At 39.1% G+C, this 22140-nt stretch overlaps 1 protein-coding gene across 1 annotated transcript; it reads right to left on the bottom strand.

Moving 5' to 3' along the window:
• Positions 1-1433: 1433 nt before the first annotated feature.
• On the bottom strand, positions 1434-12834 carry HOATZ (HOATZ cilia and flagella associated protein). The gene is made up of 6 exons (XM_052785666.1): positions 12495-12834; positions 12048-12086; positions 11662-11747; positions 7754-7813; positions 4979-5031; positions 1434-1651 (listed from the first exon to the last, which is right to left on the bottom strand). Exons 1-6 carry the CDS (start codon positions 12688-12690, stop codon positions 1591-1593), a joined length of 495 nt encoding a protein of 164 aa, XP_052641626.1. The 5' UTR covers positions 12691-12834; the 3' UTR covers positions 1434-1590.
• Between the last annotated feature and the right edge of the window lie 9306 nt (positions 12835-22140).

The raw sequence follows: 22140 nt of genomic DNA, 5'->3' as shown, positions 1-22140 counted from the left end.
AAAACCTCACCTTCTTTACAGCTGTAGGTATTTTTATAACACAGTTTAAAAGCCCTGCTAATCATTTTAGAAGTCTATCCTTTTTTCAGCGTGTTTGTATTCTAAATCCATTGGAAAGCATTTCTGTAATGGCTCTGAAGGAAAAAAAAATTCTTCAATATATCCATGGCAAGTAGTAGCAGCATTATCAACATGCTTTCTTGAATTACTGGTGAATAAATATTCTGCCTCTTGCATTTTACAGCCTCTCCCATATCAAAAGCACAACTGAGGAATACACTGTCATACAACAGCAGCAAAGTGATTACCAAAGATTTTGCTAACTTCAACAGGAAAATGGTAGTAGCTGACAGAAGCCTTTGTTGATCTATTTTTAACAAAGGTCAACTGCAAGCATTCAAACACTAGCTATAACACTTGATAACAAAACTTAGTGTCTTTACTGTGCAACCTTAATATTACTAGCCACAGACTCTTCTGTTTGATGTGGTTTCTACTTTTGTAAAGAAATTTCCTAACATAGCCATAGCAGTTGCTCTCCATTTATAATTTTGGTAAATTTAGCACACATGAACTGCATATATTCAGTTCAACAGCCTCTTCAGGTCATAGAAGTGTGCCATTTGAAAGCTGTCTAGTAAGTTCAGAAGATTTCAAATCCTGCAAGTCAAAAATCCCAGGGCCACAGATGTCCACCGAATACAAGTCTACAACTGCCCAGGTACATATTTTGGCGCCCAAATATTTTAGCATTAATATTTCAAAAGCCAACTTTGATGATAAAGATTTATGCCAGTGTTAGCCAGGCAAAACTGGTACTTTAATTGAGGTAGAGGGGTGCACATGTGAGAGCACCAGAAAAGAAAATGTGTTTTCCTGAAGCAAATTATATCAATATATGATATCTGGCACAAACCTGAAGAAAATATATAGTCTATCTTCTTGTACAAAGATGTAAGCATATGTCTTTCCAGTTCTAGAATTCCTAGCATCCCAAATGGTTAATTGACACTTTTGCACTTTATTGCTCTTTTCCTTTCATGCTGACAACTTCAAAATAACCATAAACAAAACAAGCATTTTAATTTCCTGCACACGGAGAAGGCAGTAAACTGAGGCCCTACTTTGTCTCACAGTACATTGGTGTAAAATGCCAATAAATAACAGAATTCAGAGTGATTTTGAGCCTCGATAAGCAGCTATTGGCATACATTGCTCACTGCTGTAGTGCCAAGACAACAGGAAAGCAAGAGGACAATAAAAAACTTGGTGTTTCCAAGATCAACAGCAGCACATTAGGAACTAACAGTTTACTAAGTAAATAAATTACATAATTTAAAATGTTTCTGAATTAAGCATTTATTTTAACTTTAGCAAAACAAAGAAATTTATGGGTAGGCTGACAAGTTTCTGCAAGCCTATCCACAGCCTTTGTCACATTCATGCCATGTCTCAGTAGGAGCAACTAGATATGTAGTCAAAAGAGGAATGTACATGGCTTGAGGTCCAAAGCAGCATGCTTCTGATAGCAGGATATTTTTTCTGGGGCAAAGAAACACTTTATTCTCTCCATCAGACAATTTAGCTGAACTATTTAAGGGCCTTTACTGCTTCTTGATCCATAAGGTCAGCTTCAGACACCTTCCGCCTGCTGGAAATAACAGAACTATATCAGATAAAGTAAATTGTGGATGGGGCAGATGCAGCTGATCTACGTGAAACATCAATTGGTTACAGGCACACTAATGTCATGAAAATGGTGTGGATTTTTACTTTTTGGCCAGTAATACAGAGAAGAATCAGTGTGAAACAGCTGCTAGAGAGTGGAGTTCTTTGGCCCAGTCTATGTCATCATGTCAGGTACTTATATGTGTATCTAAACACAGAGATGCCTTGTAAATGCCTAGCTATGTGTAGAAAGCAAAAATCACAGAACACTAGTTCAGAATCCACACAAAAGAATGCCCATACAAGTATCAAAACTTACAGGAAAGTTCACTGAGAAAAACTTCAAAGGCAACATACAAGCTAATAGAAAAAGCACATTTCATCAGGTGAAGTACTGCACAGGATTCATATTCCAAATTCCTCAGTAAGTTCTACACTCAGGCACAAAGCTGTGGGATGAAACCTTTTCAACACACACATATTGCATTCATGTAATTATATTGCTAAAGGTATATAGCTTATTGGGAGATTTTTTTGAAAGCTATTCCAATATAATTCCCAATAAGGATGTAATTATATATCAGTATAGAAGTGCTTTATACTAGCTTAATGCCTTTCTCTAAGGAAATGTTTTTTTCTTTTTATCAGTGCATACAACTTTACGTTGATCGGTTTGTAGATTTAAAGCAATACAAATTCATTACAAAAACCCTAAGCTGCTGGTTAAACAAAGCTAAAAAACCCAAAGCACTGAACTATTTAAGCTATTTCCCCTGAATACTGGTAAGGAAAAAATCATTATTTTTATTTTTAAACACTTGGAAAGTGAAGGCCTATGAAAATACGTACACAAATCATGAGTCTGCTGAAATCAGGAAAAATATGAGCAACAAGAAAAAAGAGGACCTAGTGAAGGAAAAAAGAATCAGGAAGAGAGTGTATTCTGTCCATGGAAAATATTTTGACAAATGTAGCTCTTCTCAAATTACGTAATATTTCCTCAGCCATTCATCTGAGTTGCCACTGGAAACAGGGATCATCTTGGTCAATACAGACTATAAATATTTTATGAGACATTAGTAAAATTGGTATGATCATATTTCCTAGTAATGAGTGCTAACAGACCATTACAAAAAAACAATTATTCTAATTAAATACAGCAGTAATCAATACCCTGTGCTCTGGGTGAGTTTGCTTCAGTAAATACAGAGATGCATATTTTTCAGATTAAAATGTTTAAAAGAAAAAATGTAATAGTTTAATAAACTGGACTACAGTTTTCTTCAGAGGCCATAAGCTGCTACATAAAGCATGAATCTTAACCCTCCCCATGCAATTAACTATCATTTCAGGTGACGAGCTCCAACAGTTGTCCTTGGCACAGCTTCAAGACAGCTTAAGCTTTCCTTCTGTAAGTATCTGATGATGGAAGGAAGGATTCTGTAGGTCGTCCCCTTATACCTACTCCTGCAGCTGCTACCTCAGCGGACATTACACCTTCAGCCTTTTCACTTGTTCCAGATACTTGTATTTTTCTTTTATAGCTAACTTTGGAGGTAATAATTATACTAGAAATTAATTCCACCTAATGCCCAGTATTTTCCTGAGATACTTGCTTTCAAAATGAATTATTGTCAGTCATTTCTCAGCTTTCATATCCATATGTTAAGTTGGAAGGAAGATGTAAGCTGCAGATTCATTGCTTAGTCTTTAAGTTGTGGATATTCAATGACACCATCTTGCTTAAACTGGTGCCAGTGTGAGAAAAATGGCCTCACTTAAATAATTTAAATGGCATTCATTAAAAGGAAGAAATTGCTGAATCAAGGGCTGTGAGGTACCTTGTCAGCATTTCCAAAGATGAGATGGTTTTTAGGAATAAAGAATAACTTCATAGTAAGTGTAGCTATTCTCTTTAACTTGTCACACTGTAGCTGAGCCCATGGCCCAAACACCTTTAGGACTGCCCTCATAGCTCCCACCTGACTGACACAACTATGTTTGAGGAAGGAGATTAAGATTTTGGGATAGACAGGGCAGTGCTGATGTACTTTAAGGGTAAAAGGAACTTCCTCAGCTTTACAGTACAGAGTGGAAAGTATTAGCAGTAAATGTGAAAAGAATCAGCAATCCACTAGTTAAAAATAATAATCCTGTCTATCCTGAATTGAGAAATGACTTACATATACAAGGCCAGTTAAATATTAACTGCCTTTTAATCTAAAAAAAGAGAGGATCCCTTTGGCAAAGACAGCATAAAAGGAAAGCAAGTGCAACACTGCATATAGCCAAAACATCCTGTTGTAGTTTTGGTGGGGCAGTTTTAACAGCATTTGCATCATTCCGGAGGTCACGGACAAATGCCAGAAAGGAAAATGTCTTACCTAACATAATCAGATGGTCAGCACTCTAAGGCCTGAAGTTTGTTACAAATTAAGGAATCCTTCACTGCCTGGTTTAGCAACTGTTGCACCTATGTCACTGGCCTAAATTTAAGGGAAGTCTACTTCAGGTCATTTCATCCCACCTATTTCCAAAGCCTTCAGGTATTCTTGAAGGCTTAGTTTACCAGCTATATCTTACAGACATGTGTCTGATGACATTGGCAATTTCAACAGGGCTCCACAAGAATGCTGCAGTGCATCCAGGCAGAATAATTTTCAGGATCAAACCCTCACTCTGGATTTGTGTGTCAGTATTAGTAAGGCTGACTTTCCAAAGAATTTGAATGAGTCATCTCATGTAACATGACATGATGATGTAATATTCTGCTTTGGTGTTCTATTTTTGGATCTACAGCAGGGCAATAAACATGGAAACTTCTTAAAATTTGGAAAAATATAACCAAAGAAAGCATCCATACAGTGTGATACTACTGACAAGGTCACACTGGTGCTTCTTCCCTCATTCAGCCAAGACATGCATTGGAAAGGAACAGGCTTTCTGGTATTTCCTGGCCCTTTCAGAAATATGGAAACACTTTGACAAGTGCTCTTTTTCCTGACTTTCTGAATTCCAATCAGAATAGCAAAATTAAAGTCTTCATAACTTTTAAAAAACATCTAAGCTTCCACTTCTTTCCCTTAACCACTATTTAGAAATAAATGGAACATATATAGAAAGTAAAGGAGTAAAGTACAGAACAATAGAAGCAGACTTTTAGCCTTTTAATGTCTAAATTTTATAGTAATGGGTATTAATAATAATAATAATAAAGCCAGAACATCTTTCCCCCAAAAATAGGGCCTGACTATTTAGACAGAGGGAAAAAAAAACCCCAAAGCAAACTTATTTTAAGTATTTTCTTTACCTTACTTGATCAGTTTTGACCTTTGGTTTATGTGAGTGAGACATCAGCTCTTTCTAAAAAGAGAGAAAGACTTATTAATTATCACTTACTGTTAATTAAACTTACTGTTTATCCTGGTAGACAGCTTTATACAAACACTGCACCAAAAGACTACACTAGCAATACTAAAGAATTTGGGATTTTTTAATGTGCTAATGTGGTACCTGAGTAGTCCAGAGTATAAAACTCATATGAGTTATTGTGTCAGAAGGAAGGAGACTCATGTTTTGTTTCAGGCCTAGCTTTAATGCATAGAATTTGGACAAAGCAGATATACTTGTGTCAGCATTTTAATACGCTTTGAGAAGAGGAAGTACTTAATATGAACCAACTTAAAAGCTTAAATAAGGAGGAAGAAAAAAGGAGGCTTTTATGTCTAAAATGAATACGTCATTTCTGAAAGTATCCTTTGAAATCTTGTTTCCCAAGTTACTTTTCAAATCACTACACTTATCCGCTTTAAAATTTCAGTTCTACTCTGTATTATTGAGTAATGAAATTGTATTAATTAGGACATGTAGTTCTTCAGAAGGACAGCTGTTTAAACTTATATGGGGTAAAAACTCATCTATCTCTGCCTTGTATCTTGTGAATTACTACTGAAGGGAAGAAGTGCCTTAATATAATACAGACCTCTTATTCTTGAATTTTCTTCTCCTGATAAACATCCGGCCAAGCCAAGCAAAACCATTATAAACAGTAAATCTAGAGTTCACTACTGATAATAATAAAAATCTCTAAATGGAGTTCTTCCTTTTATTGCTCAGATTTACTTTATGAGAGCTTTTTAGGGAGTAGAGCATGTGAAATCTCCAGCCAGTTTAATAACTGTGGCGGAAAAAGACTTAACTGCAAGGTTCAAGCAAACGACTTGAACTTCACTCACAGACTTAACTGCAAGGTTCAAGCAAATGATTTATTTGAACTTCACTTACAGACCTAACACACCACTATTGCAGGTTTTACAGATACAATGGAGGAATGCACTACTGCAATTTTTAAGGCAAGAGTAGTACACTATTACAACCACAAGCGATTCAGAGACAACCACAAGCACACACGTGTTTACAAACTTAAAGCATAAACAATATTCACTTACCCCTCCAGGTAAGGGCTCTCAATCCCAGGGAAGCTACCTCGACTGGCATCCCGATCAAGGCGGGGAAGGGTTTCCTTCACAAGCCAACTGTATAGTTGGAGAAGTGACTCTCCGATTTCCAACCTGAATCTTAAGAGTTTTTATCCCCTGACTTGTGGAATGGTGTGTATGACTGTGTCTGAGTGGATTATGATATATGCCTAAAGGGATTATGTATATCTGAGTGGAGTTTCCCCTTATGTTTCCTTTCCTGGTCTGTGATTGTTTGAATACACAAGGTTGTCATTTGGAACTGAAGCTGAAACCCTCCAGTTTTGTTTTTTTTTTTTACCTTGCTTCCTCAGGCAACTGAATAGTGGTTGGATTGAGACTCAGGGCATACTATTTGTTAAGGAACTTCAAGGCTCAGTCCAGGTTTTGGTTCTTTGAATTGCACAGCCACTGCCCTGTTTAGTTTAGGGTTTATGAGACAACCCAGGGCTAAGCTGTCTACACAGCTCCCCGTGAGTCATCTCTGCAGAGGGACAGGGCCTGAAGGCAATCCAAGGCTGGGTCACTTTTGTAATCCCCCATGAGTAGCCTGTGTGCACTAGACATGGTGAAACTCATTTGTGAACTATGAGCTGGACAATCCACACAATAACTTTGTTATAAACTGGGTTTTAGTGTTTCAGTGGAAAAAACCTGAGAGACAACAATGAAAAAAATCAAAGCAACTAACAATGGACAGGCTGTAAAGATTCCTTTGGCATATTAAACTGAGAAATTTAGAAACTGACACATAGTTGTATTAAAATTGGTTTAATTTAAATAACTGAGGTCCTTTCATTATGTATTGCTATATAGAATACAGGACCTTCAGTGAAGTGCTGACACAGCCCTTACTGCCATTCTGACAGCACTATAGTCACTGCTTCTGCTGTATTTCCCTTCTCAGTCCCAAGTTCTTCTATTTTTCAGGATTCCACACTTTCTCATATTTGCCCTGTTCCCTATCTGCCTCCACCAGTGAGGTCAGCTTCAGTTCCTGTGTGCTCCTCCCACAAGCATCTCCAAGTTTTCTGTGAAAATTTTGATGTACTAAGTATCCTTTTGAGATAGTTTGCAAGAAGACATGAAATCCATTCTCAATGACTATTCTATTCTGTTGTCTTGGAGAAAGTAATGAAGGCCAGTGTGTTGTAGCTGACTTAATTATAGATATACCCATACAAAAATAAAATGTAGCATCAAGAAACAGTCAGTTATACCTTCAAACACTTTAATGTATTTATAATATCACTGTCTTACTCCTTGTGGTTTTCAGATTGGAAATGGTCCAATAGCCTTATTTAGCTCGATTAAACTTAATTTAGCTTCTATGCCTATTGCTTCCTACTGTCTGGTCTGAGACTTTCAGAATCACACAGCCTACAAGATCCTCTTTGCTTAGGGAATTGGTTGAATAAAGCCAACTTTTCTGCATGCTTACTCAGTTCAAACTGAGGTGCTTTTGCTATGCAAGACTGATACTATGGTATAGTTTGCAACACCCCATGAACCCTCATACACTGGACAATGGTCCTTTGAAAGCTGTCCGTATTGTCAGCATGCAGGAACCTCGAGATGCATCCATAATAAAAAGGAATCAGACTTACTGCAATCCTTTCTTCTCTCTGTTTCCTCTGGAGAGCTAGTACTTCTTCTCTTCTCCTGGCCTGAAAAGAAATATATTTACCACAATAAGCTCAGAAAAATAAATTAAAAACATGTAATACTTAACTTGATTGTAAACTTTAAATTCCTCATTGAAGCTGAGAACTAGAGTGAACATACAGCAGAAATAGGCATAACAGGTTACTGGATAAAGTACTTCGACTTCTCTTTCTTCCTGAGATCCTGAAAACACACCACTTGGGAAAGCAACCTTCTCTTCCTAGATTTACATGAGTTTTGAAATAATCACTTTCCTCAAATCAGAAGGAATCACTCCAAATGTCAAGATGAATATACATACTAAAGTTAGCAAATACTATCCTGTAGCATCTTGCAATTATAAAATTGGGGTAATTCAGGACTCACATATGCATAATAACTCATTACAAAAACGTTTTCATCTGAGACGTGCAAACAGAGATAACTTTTGCCTTCATTATGTATCCTTGGATTAAGCCAGTCTCTGCTACTCTGTAGAAGTGATTTAAAACTGTGATAATTTCAAAGGTGATAGAATTTAGTCCAGTTTTGAGCTACAGAACATTTAATAACTCTTTTCAATCAATGGTCCAGCTTCTTCACTCTAGAAGAAGAGAAGTACACATTCTAGAACTTGTTAAAGCTTGTCTCTTTATACAATTGCAAGAAAAAATAATTTCCTAGGGAGAATACATTCCTACTGAGAATTTTTTAATATTCTGATTCCCAGACATCTGAGCACATCTGTATATTTTTGCCTTATCGAAATGAATATCTTTCGGCTACAAGGAGACATCACTGTTTAAGCTGAGTAAAAGCATAATAAATCGTTTTCATAATTTCCTAGCAATATGTTACAAAACAGACATTCCAGGAAGTATTTTGAGAAAACCCTCAACCAATGCCAGAAAGGAGCACATCTCAGCATACAACTTATAAAAAAGAAAAGAAAAGGAGTTTCTTATTTGTTCTTTTCCATCTAGAAGTGGTCAAGAAAAGATGATGTAAAATTGATGGGGAAAACCCCTGGTTTTTAGTGCAGCGTATTCTTTTGTCTGATGACAATTTCTTCCATGCAATTTGATTTTAGAGATTAAGCAATCTTCATTATTTAAAATTGTTTCTTCAACAACCCTTTCTAAGTTTTAATCAGCTTTAAGTCTTATAAAAAAAATTACCGTTTTTTTTCCTCAACAGATTAATGTAAATGACAGCATAAAAGACAAAGCCCAAGCTCTAGATGTTTGAGAGTCCTGATATTGAAAAGTAACACCCACCCAATATTCTAGAATTCGAATTCTTATCCTTTACTGTTATTCCCCTTTTCACAAAAGGAAAGTAAAATACCTGAGATGATAAAAAGAAAAGCAAAACAGAGCCACATCTTAGATCACAGTAGGAAGCTGTAGTTTTATTCACTAGTATGGGGAGTTAATGTAAACACAATACCCAAGTAAGGCAAGCAGTGCATGCCTAGGAGTGGGAACCAGGTTCAACCAAGAGACCAGATCATCAGGTAAGTTCATGGTGATGATGCAATACAAGTTCAAGTCAGGAAGGCAGTCCACAAGTCAGGCTCAGTGATGGTACCTTAGAACTTACTAACTAAAGGTAGCCAAATAAGACCAAGATCAAAAGAAAAAGTGGCCAGATTGGAAAAATGTCTAGCAATACAAAGATTTATTCAGACAAGCTAAGCATTCCTATTTTAAATGCGTTAAACTGATTACTCAGATTTGCAGTGTTTATAATATTGAAATGTCTTTGTTAATCTTAAACTATCCTGTAGAGCCTGTGGGAATTAATGAATTACAGAATAGTCCAGTGAAATAAACAGCTGAAAGACAACAGCTTTTTTGCCATGTGCCTCACTACTATTTCATATGAAATTAGCTAATTAATCAAAATAAGCATTTCTAATAAATGAATTCACTGTCAGTTTGTGAAATAACAATGTTAATGCAGCTAAGCTTTCTTTCTAAAAAAACCTGTCCTTGTATCACTGTGGAGACAACATTCACTTCCCAGATCTACACAACAGAGCTTCCAGGTTTTGCTCTCCCAGGGGACATGCTGCAGGAGCGGAATGTCTGAATCAAGTCTGAAATCTGGATTTGAACAGTAAATGACACCTATGACTGATAATAATGTGAACATTATTCTTATTTCATTCAGTGCATTAATTTTAATTTTCTTAGACTTATGTGAGACTTATAGCATGTCCTGTAGTTGTATAAAGTAGTTTATTCATTGAAATTAATCAGTCACCTTTATGGCTGCCACATGCCCAAAGCTGCAAAACCTTGCTATCATCTATTGTTACTGAGTTTTTAAAAAATGAACAGAAGATTCAGGGAAGTGTTGCTAGCTTCAACCAGAATTCAGAAAGAAGGCTAACTGATTATAATGGATGAGATGCATTTTGGAATTATTAATTGGAAAAGGAGGTTTGCTGACTTGCAGGGAAGACTTGCAGATCTTTCTGCACCTCTTGCAGATTGCTCTCATCTGGCCTGCTTCCCAAATATAGGCTAGAGGCTTTTCAGTAAAAATGTGGAGTGTTTTACTAAAATGAGAAAAAAATTAGTATAATTACAGAGTCAGGCTGAAAATGTTATTACAATATTTAATACTAGTTGTCTTAGTTTCCATTACTTGTGTGAATTGTATTCATGGTATATATGTGGAACACTCATTCACCAGTTAGATTAATAGGGGCTTCAGTAGAAGTTTATATCAGTGTCTCAATAGCAAGCACAACTGTTGTCTGCATCTTCTTTTTCTTGGCAAAGTAGTAGGAGAAACCCCAAGCTCTGTGTACTTGGTCCAATCCCACTGTTTTGCAGGAGATGAACCTCAGGTGATCTGGATACCATGTCACTTATTTTGCTTCTTTTCATGGCCAATTTAATGCTTGAGTCACTGCATAAACATGAGTATATATATCTCATAGCATGCTAAATTTTATTGATCCTATCCACCAGTTACAGACTACAAGAACTGTTAACTAAAGTGCTGAGTGGGCGGTTGCATGCCAGATCAATGTTAGCTTTTGTAAAACTCCACTAAGTCAGAAGGCTCTGCGTGGTCCAGAAGGATCCAACCTGAAAGGCGCTACAGTATCGCACTTACGCCTTCCTTTGGAAAGACAGCATCATCTATAAACTCAGTTTTGATGTTGGTTGCTAAAATCTACAGTTTGTTCTGCAGCTAAGTAGTTTCTACAAAATTTGAAATGGCTTGGTCTAGTGGTTCTTGAATTATACCTCTCTAAAAATATCACCTAAACCTGTCCCTGAGTGACAGGCTAAGGCAGAAGCATTTCTATGGAAGCTGATTTAACAGCCGCCCACTACCAAATTTTCCACATCTCTCGCTCAATGAACTCTTGGCACTAGCTGCTGCTGGGCACAGGCTAATGGAGAAGATCTATTAATAACTAAGACAACTAAGAAATAAACTCACACTTTGAGCTGTGCTTCAATGTCTCTGTGCCAGGATTTTGTGTGTGAAAGTGCATTCAGCACTGGTGGTTCCCCCCCCCCCAAATTATCCACTTTTGAATCTGGGCACTCTCAGTTGGCTACTTTTAGATACTAAATCAGAACAGACATTATGTGCTTACTATGAAGAAATTAAGTACACAGCCTACTGCCTTCAGCCCTGCCCCAAGCCAGCATGACCCAGTTGGGAATAAGTTTAAGCTAACCATGAAGAAATGGGCTGCATCATGCAAACCACACAGTGGGCCAGGTCCAGGCGATTTTCATTACTGTTCATCATGCCACTTCCAAAGTTCCAGTGTTCCACCAAATGACACACAGTGAATGGAAATATTTATGAAAAAAGAGTCAGGATTAGTGGTTCTTACCTGCTGAAGATGTTTTTCTTTTACTTTAGTTTTCTCCACGCTTTGAGCTTTCGAGAGTGTCTCTTTCTCACTGTTTTTCTCACTTTCTAAATAAGACAAATGAGAGGCAAATAAGCAAGTGCTCCTACTACCACTGTCCTTCAGAGAGGGCAACTGAACCACAGTGTACTTTGGGGCTGTTCAGAAAGTTAGTGATCCCAGGGTGTGGATCCCAAACAGTAGGTATCAGCTGAAATATCTCAGTTGTGCACACTAGGGGCTGTGGGTCTTCTGTCATCCAGAGCTTATTGGCATGAGTCATTATTCATTCCTGAGAATTAATTCCTCCCAGAAACCTAGGCAACAAAGGCTTAGCAAGATGGGGGCACGAAGTACTTCATACTTACTTCTAGGAAGTTGTGGGCCCTGGAGAGCAGTACTTCTCTCTGGAAAGTAAAGTCACATTAAGGATGCCTGGGAAGGTGTGTGGGGGTGGGTGGTGCAGGGAGGGCACAAGGCCTTGGAGAGGTGGGGGGGGTCTGCAGAGGGTGCAGGGCTCAGGCAAAAGGTGTGGGGTCCCCGGGAGAGCACAGGGCCTTGGGAGGATGTGTGAGGCCCCAGGGAAGGTGTGGGGGCCCCAGGAGAGGTGTGAGGCTCTGGAGAGGGGCCCCAGGAGGAGCATGAGGCCCTAGGTGAAGGGCAGGACCCTGCAGAGAGATGTGTGGCCCCAGAGATGGTGTAGGGCTGCAGGCAGGGTCTCCTCAGAGGGCAAGGTCCCCTCATGGGGCAGGGTCCCCTCACAGGGCAGGGTCTTGCCATAGAGCAGGGTCCCTTCCCGGGCAGGGCCCCCTCATGTTGCAGGGTGGCAGGGCCTAGACAGGACTCGAATGGTGGTGGGAGCACAGCTGAGGTCCAGAAGGTGCAGGCAAAGCCCACGTTGGCTGGGCTTGAGCCAGCAAAGACAAGGGGCCCATCGGGCGCCATCAGATGTTGTTCTGTCCCCGTCCCTGTGGCACTGCAGGGGGCTGCGTCATGGTGTCCCCTCTCCATGAAGTGGGCCTGCCCAGCTCAGGCTGTCTGCTCCTGCCCTGTGCCAAGAGGAAGCAAGAGGACAGCAGGACCCTGGTGCTGCCCGTGCCACTGACACATCCCTGTCACTGCCACCTGCTGTGGTAGGTGACCTCTCTGCTGGGGCCCTTCACTTTTCCCTGCCATCACTGGCATCTGGGTGCCAGGAGGGAGGACTGTAGTGAAGGGGTGAAACCATCTCAGAGGGGACACAGCAGCACAGACATGCCTGGGGAGCCTGGACCCAGCTGCAAGGTAAGGGACACACTGCCTGTCACAGTAAACATGGAAGACCAGAAGGCTGACCACTTTGTACATCTCATTTCAAGTGTCTTCAGGCCATTTTCACTCAAGTCTAGCCTTGGGCCTCTCTATGAACAGGAAATAGCTGCCACCACAGGCCTCAATTTTATTTATTCAACAAGAGTAAATGGAGGTAAATGTGAAAACAGTGGCCTTTGACAAGTGTAAGGCTGAGACAAGCACAACCAGAATGGGAGCTGATGTCTGCAAATTTTGGGAAGAAAAAAACCGTTTCAATTTGTTATCATGTTTTTCAGTGTCCTGTATGCAAAACAGTTGTGAATGAAGTGTATCACACAGTAAGGTGCAGTTAAATTGGCTTGACAAATGCACTGATGTCTCTTGCATGCGTGACAGGCAATCCAGTACATTTCACTTCTTTTATTCCACTGTCTTGCCTGTCTATTAGATGCTTCTGCAAAGAGGTTAGTCAATCTGCCTTCCGTTGTCAAAATTCCCATGCATCTGATTTCCATTGAGATATCTTCCAAACCTTTTTACCTGGCTGTGTGGCTAGTGATTGTTACTTTTGGCAATCAGCTAACTACACTGCCTAGTAACTAGGCTGATGTAAGAGATGGTTCCCTTTCAACTCCTACTTTGATGAAGACTGGGGTTTTGTTAAAAAAGAATCTTAGAGCAGGTTCTAGCACTATTAAGTATTTTCTGCATTGTTAAAATTCTTGAATGTTAAGTAAAGTGGTCAGAGTAAAAAACATTTATAGCATACCGTGAGTTTAATATCTATTCATTGCTCAAACCTCCCTTCACTTACTAGCTTGTTAAATAAGACAGGAAAAAGAAATGAAAATTATTTTCCCAATACCTGAGAGTTAAACTGAATGGTACAACCAAAAAAATTCTTAGTCCAATCTTGGTGCATAAACAATTAACTATACAATAAGTCTTCATGTGGCTAAACAATTTAAACACAACAGACAGCATTATTGCTCTGGGAAAGTTCCTAAGGATTTTAGCATCAACTTCAAGAAATCTAAGACTTTGCTTGATATTGCCAACATATACCATATGCTTCTGCTGGACAGCTAAAACTCTGGAAATAAAGCTGTAAATGAATAAACATTATTAATAATTTTGCACTAGGAATAAGGATGTCGTAAGGAAGTTTTGTGGTGCATTTTTCTATAATGAGGTTGTAGCAGGGCATCCTGTGCCTTGTTTTGATGGCAGTGAAGTTAGTGATTGCGAAGCAATGGATACAATCAGCTACCTACACTGCCTACAAACCAAGCGCTACTCTTGTGATGGGGTCATGGCATTCAAACCTAGAAAAAAAGAAAGCACTTCCCATAATCATATTAACATACTCTTACATTGCCTACTAACCAAGCACTACTCTTGTGATGGGGCCATGCCATTCAAACCTAGAAAAAAAGAAAGCACTTCCCATAATTATATTAACATACTCTCTCCAGCAAGCAATTGACAATAATGGAAAACATTGGTCATATCAACCTTAATATTATTCTACTAAATCCAAAGTCTTTATATCACAAATTAATTGTTCTTAATAATTAAAAACTGCAGTGGATGCATCACAAAGATAATTTCAGGAGTGCAAAGACAAAGCAATGAAATACTAAAATTGAAATTAATATAATGCACCACAATGGAAATGGGAAATGACAAAAGCCTTGGCATGCAGTCCTTGCTGCATGAATGTGGACTAAGTGGTAGCTGTATGCAGAGGTGGAACTGCAAATACAGCTGCAAATTTGGGCCAAGACAAAATGTTCAACATGAATAACATTCTACCTGGTTTACAGGATGTCAGCTTAGTGCTTATGTCACAGTGATCCGACTTATCTTTGTTCTGTAGTTGGGGCATTTGAGTTAATGTCCTACAGCACAGGTTTCGTGCAATTTCCATTTAAAGGTTTTCGGAAGAAACTGCATGTAACTACAGCAGCGGTAAGAATGGTAGAATTTCACTAGTTCCCTGAACTTCAGAAAGCTTTTTTTTCCAGAATAATATAGGAACACAGATCGTGCTGATAGTCAGATGTCAGGCTGCTCAAACCTTTCACACTAATTTGTGGTAGCTAAAGAAATTAGCAAATCTGTTCTGCAGAACAAAACTGAATATGTGTAAATAGTTATAATCAATTATGCTTTGTGTCTAATACATGTGTATGCAATTAATAACGTGATAAAACTATTATATATGGATTTATCAGGCTATTCCTAAATCAGGAATGAGACAGAGTCTGTGAGGTTACAAGCATAAATTTGTCTGCAAATTAAACAATTTTGCTAGCTTTTAACCGTAAATGCCTTATTGTTAAAATGCATAAAAAGAATTCAGGACTTGCCCTCAAGAAGCTTACCTTGTAATAATCCTGATAAGGACTGCATTTATATTAAAACGCTTAAAAAGATTCAATGGAAAGGAAAAAATGGCTAGCTTCTTCACTCTTCATTTCCTTCCCTTTTCCATGGCTAGCACAGCAACGTATTCACTGGGCACCGAGCAGTCTTTCACTGGCAGACATGCCTCTGGGGATGGTTCCTTAGGTGGCCCTTGGGTGCCCCATCTCTTCCACTGGGACTCCTGGGTTGGAGTGTCCCCAGTCTGGGCTGTGGGTCAGCCCCATGCCTGTAACCTTTGTGTACACTCTGTCGTCATGGTCACTCAGCTGGGGCTTGTGCATGGAGACTGGACCGTTGCTTTGAAACATGCAGATGGCTCTCACCATAGGAAGCTTTGTTGCAAAAGAGGTTTCTATGGGCAAAGTCAATACGGAGCACACATGGGAGCTTCCGCCCTGCTCCTGTGGACAAATGGCTACAGGTTGTGTCACAGACACTGAAGGTGATGCAGGCTTTAGTGTCACATGTGGCAGTCCGGGCACACGCCTCTAGGCTGATATCTGGATACTGGGGCTTCAGCCTGGTTTTATTCATACCAGGAGTCTAGCTGCCATAGCAGGAGGCCCCAAAAAAGGCAGACTTAACAGCTCAAAAGAATGAACGGCTTGTGCTCCTAGCACTGGGCTGCACTGGGAGGCACATGCTGCACATCTTCACCTAACGGTCACCCACACCACCTCTCTCCCTATTTCTTGGGGGCCTAGCCAGCCATTTCTGTATGCTTGCTCTTGACCTGTCCAGCTCGCTGCAGTCCTCTCACTCCCTTGCATTTCAGGTCTTGTTTCTCTAAGTAACCCTTTGCTCTTTTCTTCCTCACAATCGGCACCAACACAGCCCCATCCTGCTGCCGCTTATGTTTGGAGAGCAGAAGTCAGATAGATAAGCCCGTATGGATTGGTACAATGCTGACTGTCCCCACTGTATGCTGCCCTTTGCTCCATGCTAGCCACAGTGGCAACCAAGGCAGAGAAGGAGAAAAGATGTTTTGTGCTCTGCATTGCCCCTTCTTGTGTTGGAGGAGGAACTGCAAGAGAAAAACAACATGCTCCTCTCTGGTATGTTAGCAACAGTAGCAAGATGTGATTCTTAGCTGGTGATGTGATCCACAAAGACTGTAAGAGTAAGACTTTCAAGAGTGTCTAGTGATTTGGGGTATCTAATTGACCTGAGATGCTTTTGAAGGGCTTGTCCTTCAGAAATTTCTGGGCATTCCACCCTCTTTGATAACTGCATACCTCTATAAGGCCCACGTAAATTGTGTCCAGCTGGATGGCTCAAATCTCTTGTAATTTCTGACATGCAAATAGGGAGGAAGAAAGAACTGGAAAAGTAATCAACACTCGATTACATTAGCAGAAAAATTTACAAGGCTACAGCAATAGCTCTTAGACTATGTATAATAAGCCCACGTAGCTTTACAGTCTTTCCTTTGCTATTTAATTTTAGAACATGGTAGACTAGCACCAGTCTTTTTTTTTTTTATAAGTTTATTTTATTGCTTAAGTCACTGAAGACTGATGATCTAAATTAAATTCTAGCAATATGTGGTGCTCAAACACTTAAGATCCTCTTCAAGCAAATTTAAGCTTCATATATTGTAATATGAGTAGAATTAGAAGTATTAGAAGGTGCTAAACATTGCTACATAGCCCCATGAACTGCAGAGTTTTTCTCTTCTGCAAAGGAAGATGACAATTCACAGAATGAGGGTAAAAGCAGGTCCTGAAATCAACAGTTAAAGATGGAGTTGTGACTCAGAACATCTTCTATACTTGTGGAATATGCCTCCTTAGCAGTTACATCTTATCTCCTGCATCTGCCCTGTACGACACTGTTTTCTCATACCATCGTGGTTTGCCTGCTTACCTGCACAATATGGGTGTTCTCACAGACCTTGTTTTAAAGACCTTTTACACCAGCGAGTGCTTTCCTTGGGCAGGAGGCTCCTCCTGATCCATGTAATTAGCACGGTCATACTGTCATATGTGCTTTGCATAATAAAATACAGTACTCATGGTAAAATCTTTAACAGAAAAATTATCTGTAAGTACCTATCACTTAGGTTTTTACAGAACACCCACTGCATAACAAAGTAATCAAGTAAAGATGAAAACCTTATTCAGAACATGGTTCATTTCTGAAATACCTATTCTTAAGCCCTTTCATCAGGCCCAGAATGTGTCTACTTATATAAGCTGAAAGGGAAGAATCTGTGAGCAATCAACATACTAAAATTTTAGTTTGTGGCTTTACTTGGAATCAGTTTCTGTCTTGTTTCAGTCAAAAATAATTCTTTGCACAGAGACTGTATGATTTAAATAAAGGTGTAAGTTTTTAACATCCAAATATGAGGTTTCTTCTGCCCTCCCATATAATGGCATAGTCAGTTGAATTGGTGCTGTGTTCATGCAGCACTACTATTGTTTGTACATTGCTGTTACATGATACTTCTGAATGTGATCAGGACATTATATAGCCTGACAAAACAAATGCAAAGTGCTTTTCTCTAAGAAGATTTTCACCTAGGGTATTTTCCCATATGGAAATAACTCAGGCTTACTGATTTTTATAACAATAGTTATGAACTTCAGCTGCTTACCTGGAGAAATTGTCTGTCATCCATCATCCACAAAAATCAAATGGCTTGTAGAAGCAAGATTGCTACTAGCAAGCTGCACTTTGTTATGTTTGTTCCATGTACTCAATCCTTTAAAGCAAGAAAACTGCAAAAAATTCTGCAGGGGTGACTCTTGCCAGTGGTGTGTTTAGGGAACGAGTGTTTGCTCTTGGTTTGGCCTGCAGTTACTAGAGAAACTGTGTCTGACTCTTTCCCTTTGTAGTTCATGCCTAGGCTTGCCTGGTGACCCAGGAGACCCATAATTTAATCTGGCTAAGAATGCTTGTGCTGAGTTAGGGGCCTGATCTGAATCCCACTGAAGCCTTTGGACAGATTTCCATTGACTTCAGTGAGCTCTGGATCAGTCCCATGAAAGTCCAAGCACTGTAATGCAGTGGGTTTTTTTCTCTTCCTAATAAGGATTAAAAAACAACAGCACCATTTAACAAAAGGCGCAAATGTCTACTCATTTATCTCATGCATCATGTCAGTCAGAACCCTTGGCTATTCATCATGTTTTTCGCAAAATCTGATGGGATGTTAACAGTTTCTGTTTGGATGCAACTGGGAATGAGTGGGAGCACAATTTGTTGACTGTTACTTAATGGATCTCACATTGGGATGGACTGTCCAAATTTTGGTTTTGACATTTTGTTTCTTAGCTACTTATTATACAAATAGAGTACCAGGGCTACGTTTTCTTCAAGTCAGTGGCAACTGACAGCATTATGAAGGATTTGAGTTCAATGAATCTACCTAATTAAAAGAGCCAGTTTTTCTTGTCACTGAAATGGGAAGCCACAAATACTCTCTGCTTTTCTGGTTTCTGTGCCATTAACAGAAATACTTTTGAACTCCTGCATGATATTAAAAATACAAAGTTAAAAAGTTCTCAGAACCTTACTTCTGTATCAATGACAACCTTAATTACAACCAACTGGATGAATTGCCAGGAACTTTGCTTAAATTTTCCTGTGTTTTTTTGTTATAAATGTGTGCTGTTTGGGCTGGAGTTTGCCTCCTAACATCCAAGAAATAGCACCTTATTATGTGACTGACTGCACTGCTGTAATCTGGTTTCTCAGGTGAAGAGTTTGTTTACTGCTGACTTGCAGTTTATATGTTAACCATGGGAACAAGTAGCTCAACAAAAGGAAGTGTTGTAGGGATTCAGACTTCTCTTTGATTGTTCTTTGTGGAATCTAATCACTTCACTGTTTTGTCACAGAATTTCCTAACTCACAGGGCCTGCCTGGACAAGTTGGAGAAAGTAGGAAGGCAGGAGACAGTTCAAAGTCCCATCAACTCATGCGTCCCGCTGACCCAAACCAGCTTGGCATTTATTGAGGAAAAGACGGTAACTGGATAATTCCTGAGACTGAACTGTGTTAGGGTCAGGTCCCACACGGAAATTATGATCAAATTATGGACTCCAGGGCAGGCGATGGACTCCCTATGATGCCTGCTGCTGTTTTGCAGTGGGATTGTTATTTTAGCCTTGATAGTTCAAGAATAACAGGAAAACAAGGTTTATAGGAAGAAGTCATATCTTTTATTAGGTTATAATATGATATTGTGAAAAAATGACATGAAGGCAAAGAAACCAGACTGAATAGCAACTTCCTAAGCTTTGGCAAGAAAGACAGCATCATCCCTAGAAGAGTTATAATCTGTATGTCTGTGATTGTGCATGAAACCCTGAGTGGACTAAACTGTTATTGAGAAGAACTTCAAAAACTGTAATTATGTGCACTATCTGTCATTTTTAGGTGGCAAATCTTGTTCTCATTTGATATTTTCCTGGATACTGATTTTGTCAGCAGAGTTAAAAAACCCCAGATCTGTGGTAGTTGCTCCCAGCTGCATTTTCTTAGAAATAAAGACACTAGGAAAGGGATCGGTTCATTGCGTTTGCCTCATACTTTGCATGTATCCCAGCTTTTTCCTCTGCAAAGCCTTGGGATAATTGTTCATAACTCCAGTAGAAAATTCTTAGACATTTAAGATACTTCATGAAGCAAGTGTAATCTCTTGGGGAAATAATATGTGGGGACCTCAGGGGTGGCTAGGTGAGAATGGTGGAATGCTTTTCAGGAATATATAGCTCTGACAGAGCTATGGGTAAATCCTGCAGGGTTAGAAAGGTACAAGACATTGCCTCTCAGGATTGAAGATTGTTCCAGTGCTGTTCAGAGAGCTGACAATCAACCAGAAGTCATACAGTGAGTCAAGAACGAGTCTGTGAAGACCTGCTTACAGGAGATCTGCATCTAGCTGTATCTATTAGTCTAAACCCCCTCATGGATGGATTCACTCTTAAAATGAGAAACAAAGCCCCATTTTTTATAACGCCCACTTCTTATGCAGTTCAGCTACACTCTATAGCAAAATCTGTGTCATCAAAAGTTTCAAGTCACTTGAGAACTTTTTTTTGTTCTTTTGACATGCCACCATGCAACAGAAGTTTAAAAACAAGGAAAAACTGATGTGGCTGTAAACATGGTCTTCAGTGTTTACAAGGGAATCCATTCAGATCAGAAAATGACCCATCAATTGCCTGACATTTTCAAAGCAAGTTTAATCTCTAGAATAAAAATCAGGCCTCAGGCATGAAAATCCAGTTTGCCTGTTCAAGAATGCTCATCTGTTGCCCAGAGTTAATTTTGGTGTGCTGGATGCAGACAGTCAGCAGCGAGTAAAAATCTTCACAGGCTGCATAGAAAGAGGCTAATCAACTCCTAAAAAAATGTGTGGAAATTCTTCCCAGCAACGCGTAGCAGTGGTTTCCTGCTGTCCTACATCATTCTCCAAAAAGCAGAGAAGAGGCTACCATTGCCCTCATGCTATATGTGAAAGGGAAGGAATGATTCATGGCTTGTGTATGGAACAAAATCCTTATGTGTCATCACAAGCAACCAAGTGCAGTGCAGAGCACAAGATAAGGATAGTCTTGTGGTCAAAATACTGGTGTACTATATTAAATCTCAAGTCCTGGCACTGCTGAATGTTTTTTCTGAAGATTCATTATCTATCTCAGACTTTGATTTTTCTTTCATTTGAGTGGTTATTGAAAGGTCCCCATTCATTAAGGAAGTATTTTGATATGTGAGAAAAAGAAAGCTAAGACACCTTTCTTTTGTAATTTTTTACTCATTCCTTAAAACCAGAGTTTGTACTTGGTAAGTCTTTTTTTTTTATGATGCAGAAGGAGACTAAAGAGCAAGGAACTAACTAGGTGAGTGGAGGAGAAAAGAAATCCAGAAATAGCCAGAAATTCATGGTTTAGGGTACACTTATGTAAATATGTGTACTTTAAAAAATTGTGCCTTCATGCTTTATTTTTCTTATCCCCTGTCTTGTATCACAATCTATCCACAAGACTGAAATGTAAGCACTTGAATTGCTTGGCTGCAACATCTACAGTCAAATTAAGAGCCAGTTTAAAAACTCAGCTCTTTTTACCTTAATTTGTTCTTTTGTCTTGACAGTTCCTGATATCTGACACTGGAGGCACAACTTCCTGAGACAGCAAAGGGAAAAAAAAACATATCAGCTGTTCTCTGAATGTGCCCCAGCTAATTATTGCCTGAAGTTTTAAACAATGAAGCACTCACATTTGAGAAACTGCTTGTGTATGAACTCTTTAACAGAGCCATTCACGCTCTGTACGAAATGCCTCAAAAATAAAATAAAGCTATACTAACAATGTGAACATTTATAAATACATGACTAATGTTATGATAAATACAGAGTCATGCAATTTTCAAAATAAAGAATACCAAATGTGAGGGCTTCATAAGGAAATTAACTGTGTTGTGTAAAGTCTACTAGAAGCAGTCAAGTGCAATTTTAGTAATTAATTAATAAGTCTAGTACTATTTTTCTCATGGCAAATATCTCAAATATTTCACAGATGTTTATGAGATAGACTGATGGATACAACAGAATATAGTACTGAATCAATTAAATATACCCTAAAAGAAGGAGCTGGTATTGGAATAAAACCAAACAAACTGGAAATAGCTTTGAAACTAGTAGTTAGCTAGTCTAATGGTGCACACCTGAATATTGTTACATTCGTCAGAGACGCATGATTTCCTCCTCTATATAGGCCTTAAGCA

The sequence above is a fragment of the Harpia harpyja genome, chromosome 4, assembly GCF_026419915.1.
Source record: "Harpia harpyja isolate bHarHar1 chromosome 4, bHarHar1 primary haplotype, whole genome shotgun sequence".
Taxonomy (NCBI): domain Eukaryota; kingdom Metazoa; phylum Chordata; class Aves; order Accipitriformes; family Accipitridae; genus Harpia; species Harpia harpyja.
The sequence above is the reverse complement of the archived record's forward strand: the minus strand, read 5'-3'. Positions and strand labels throughout refer to the sequence as shown.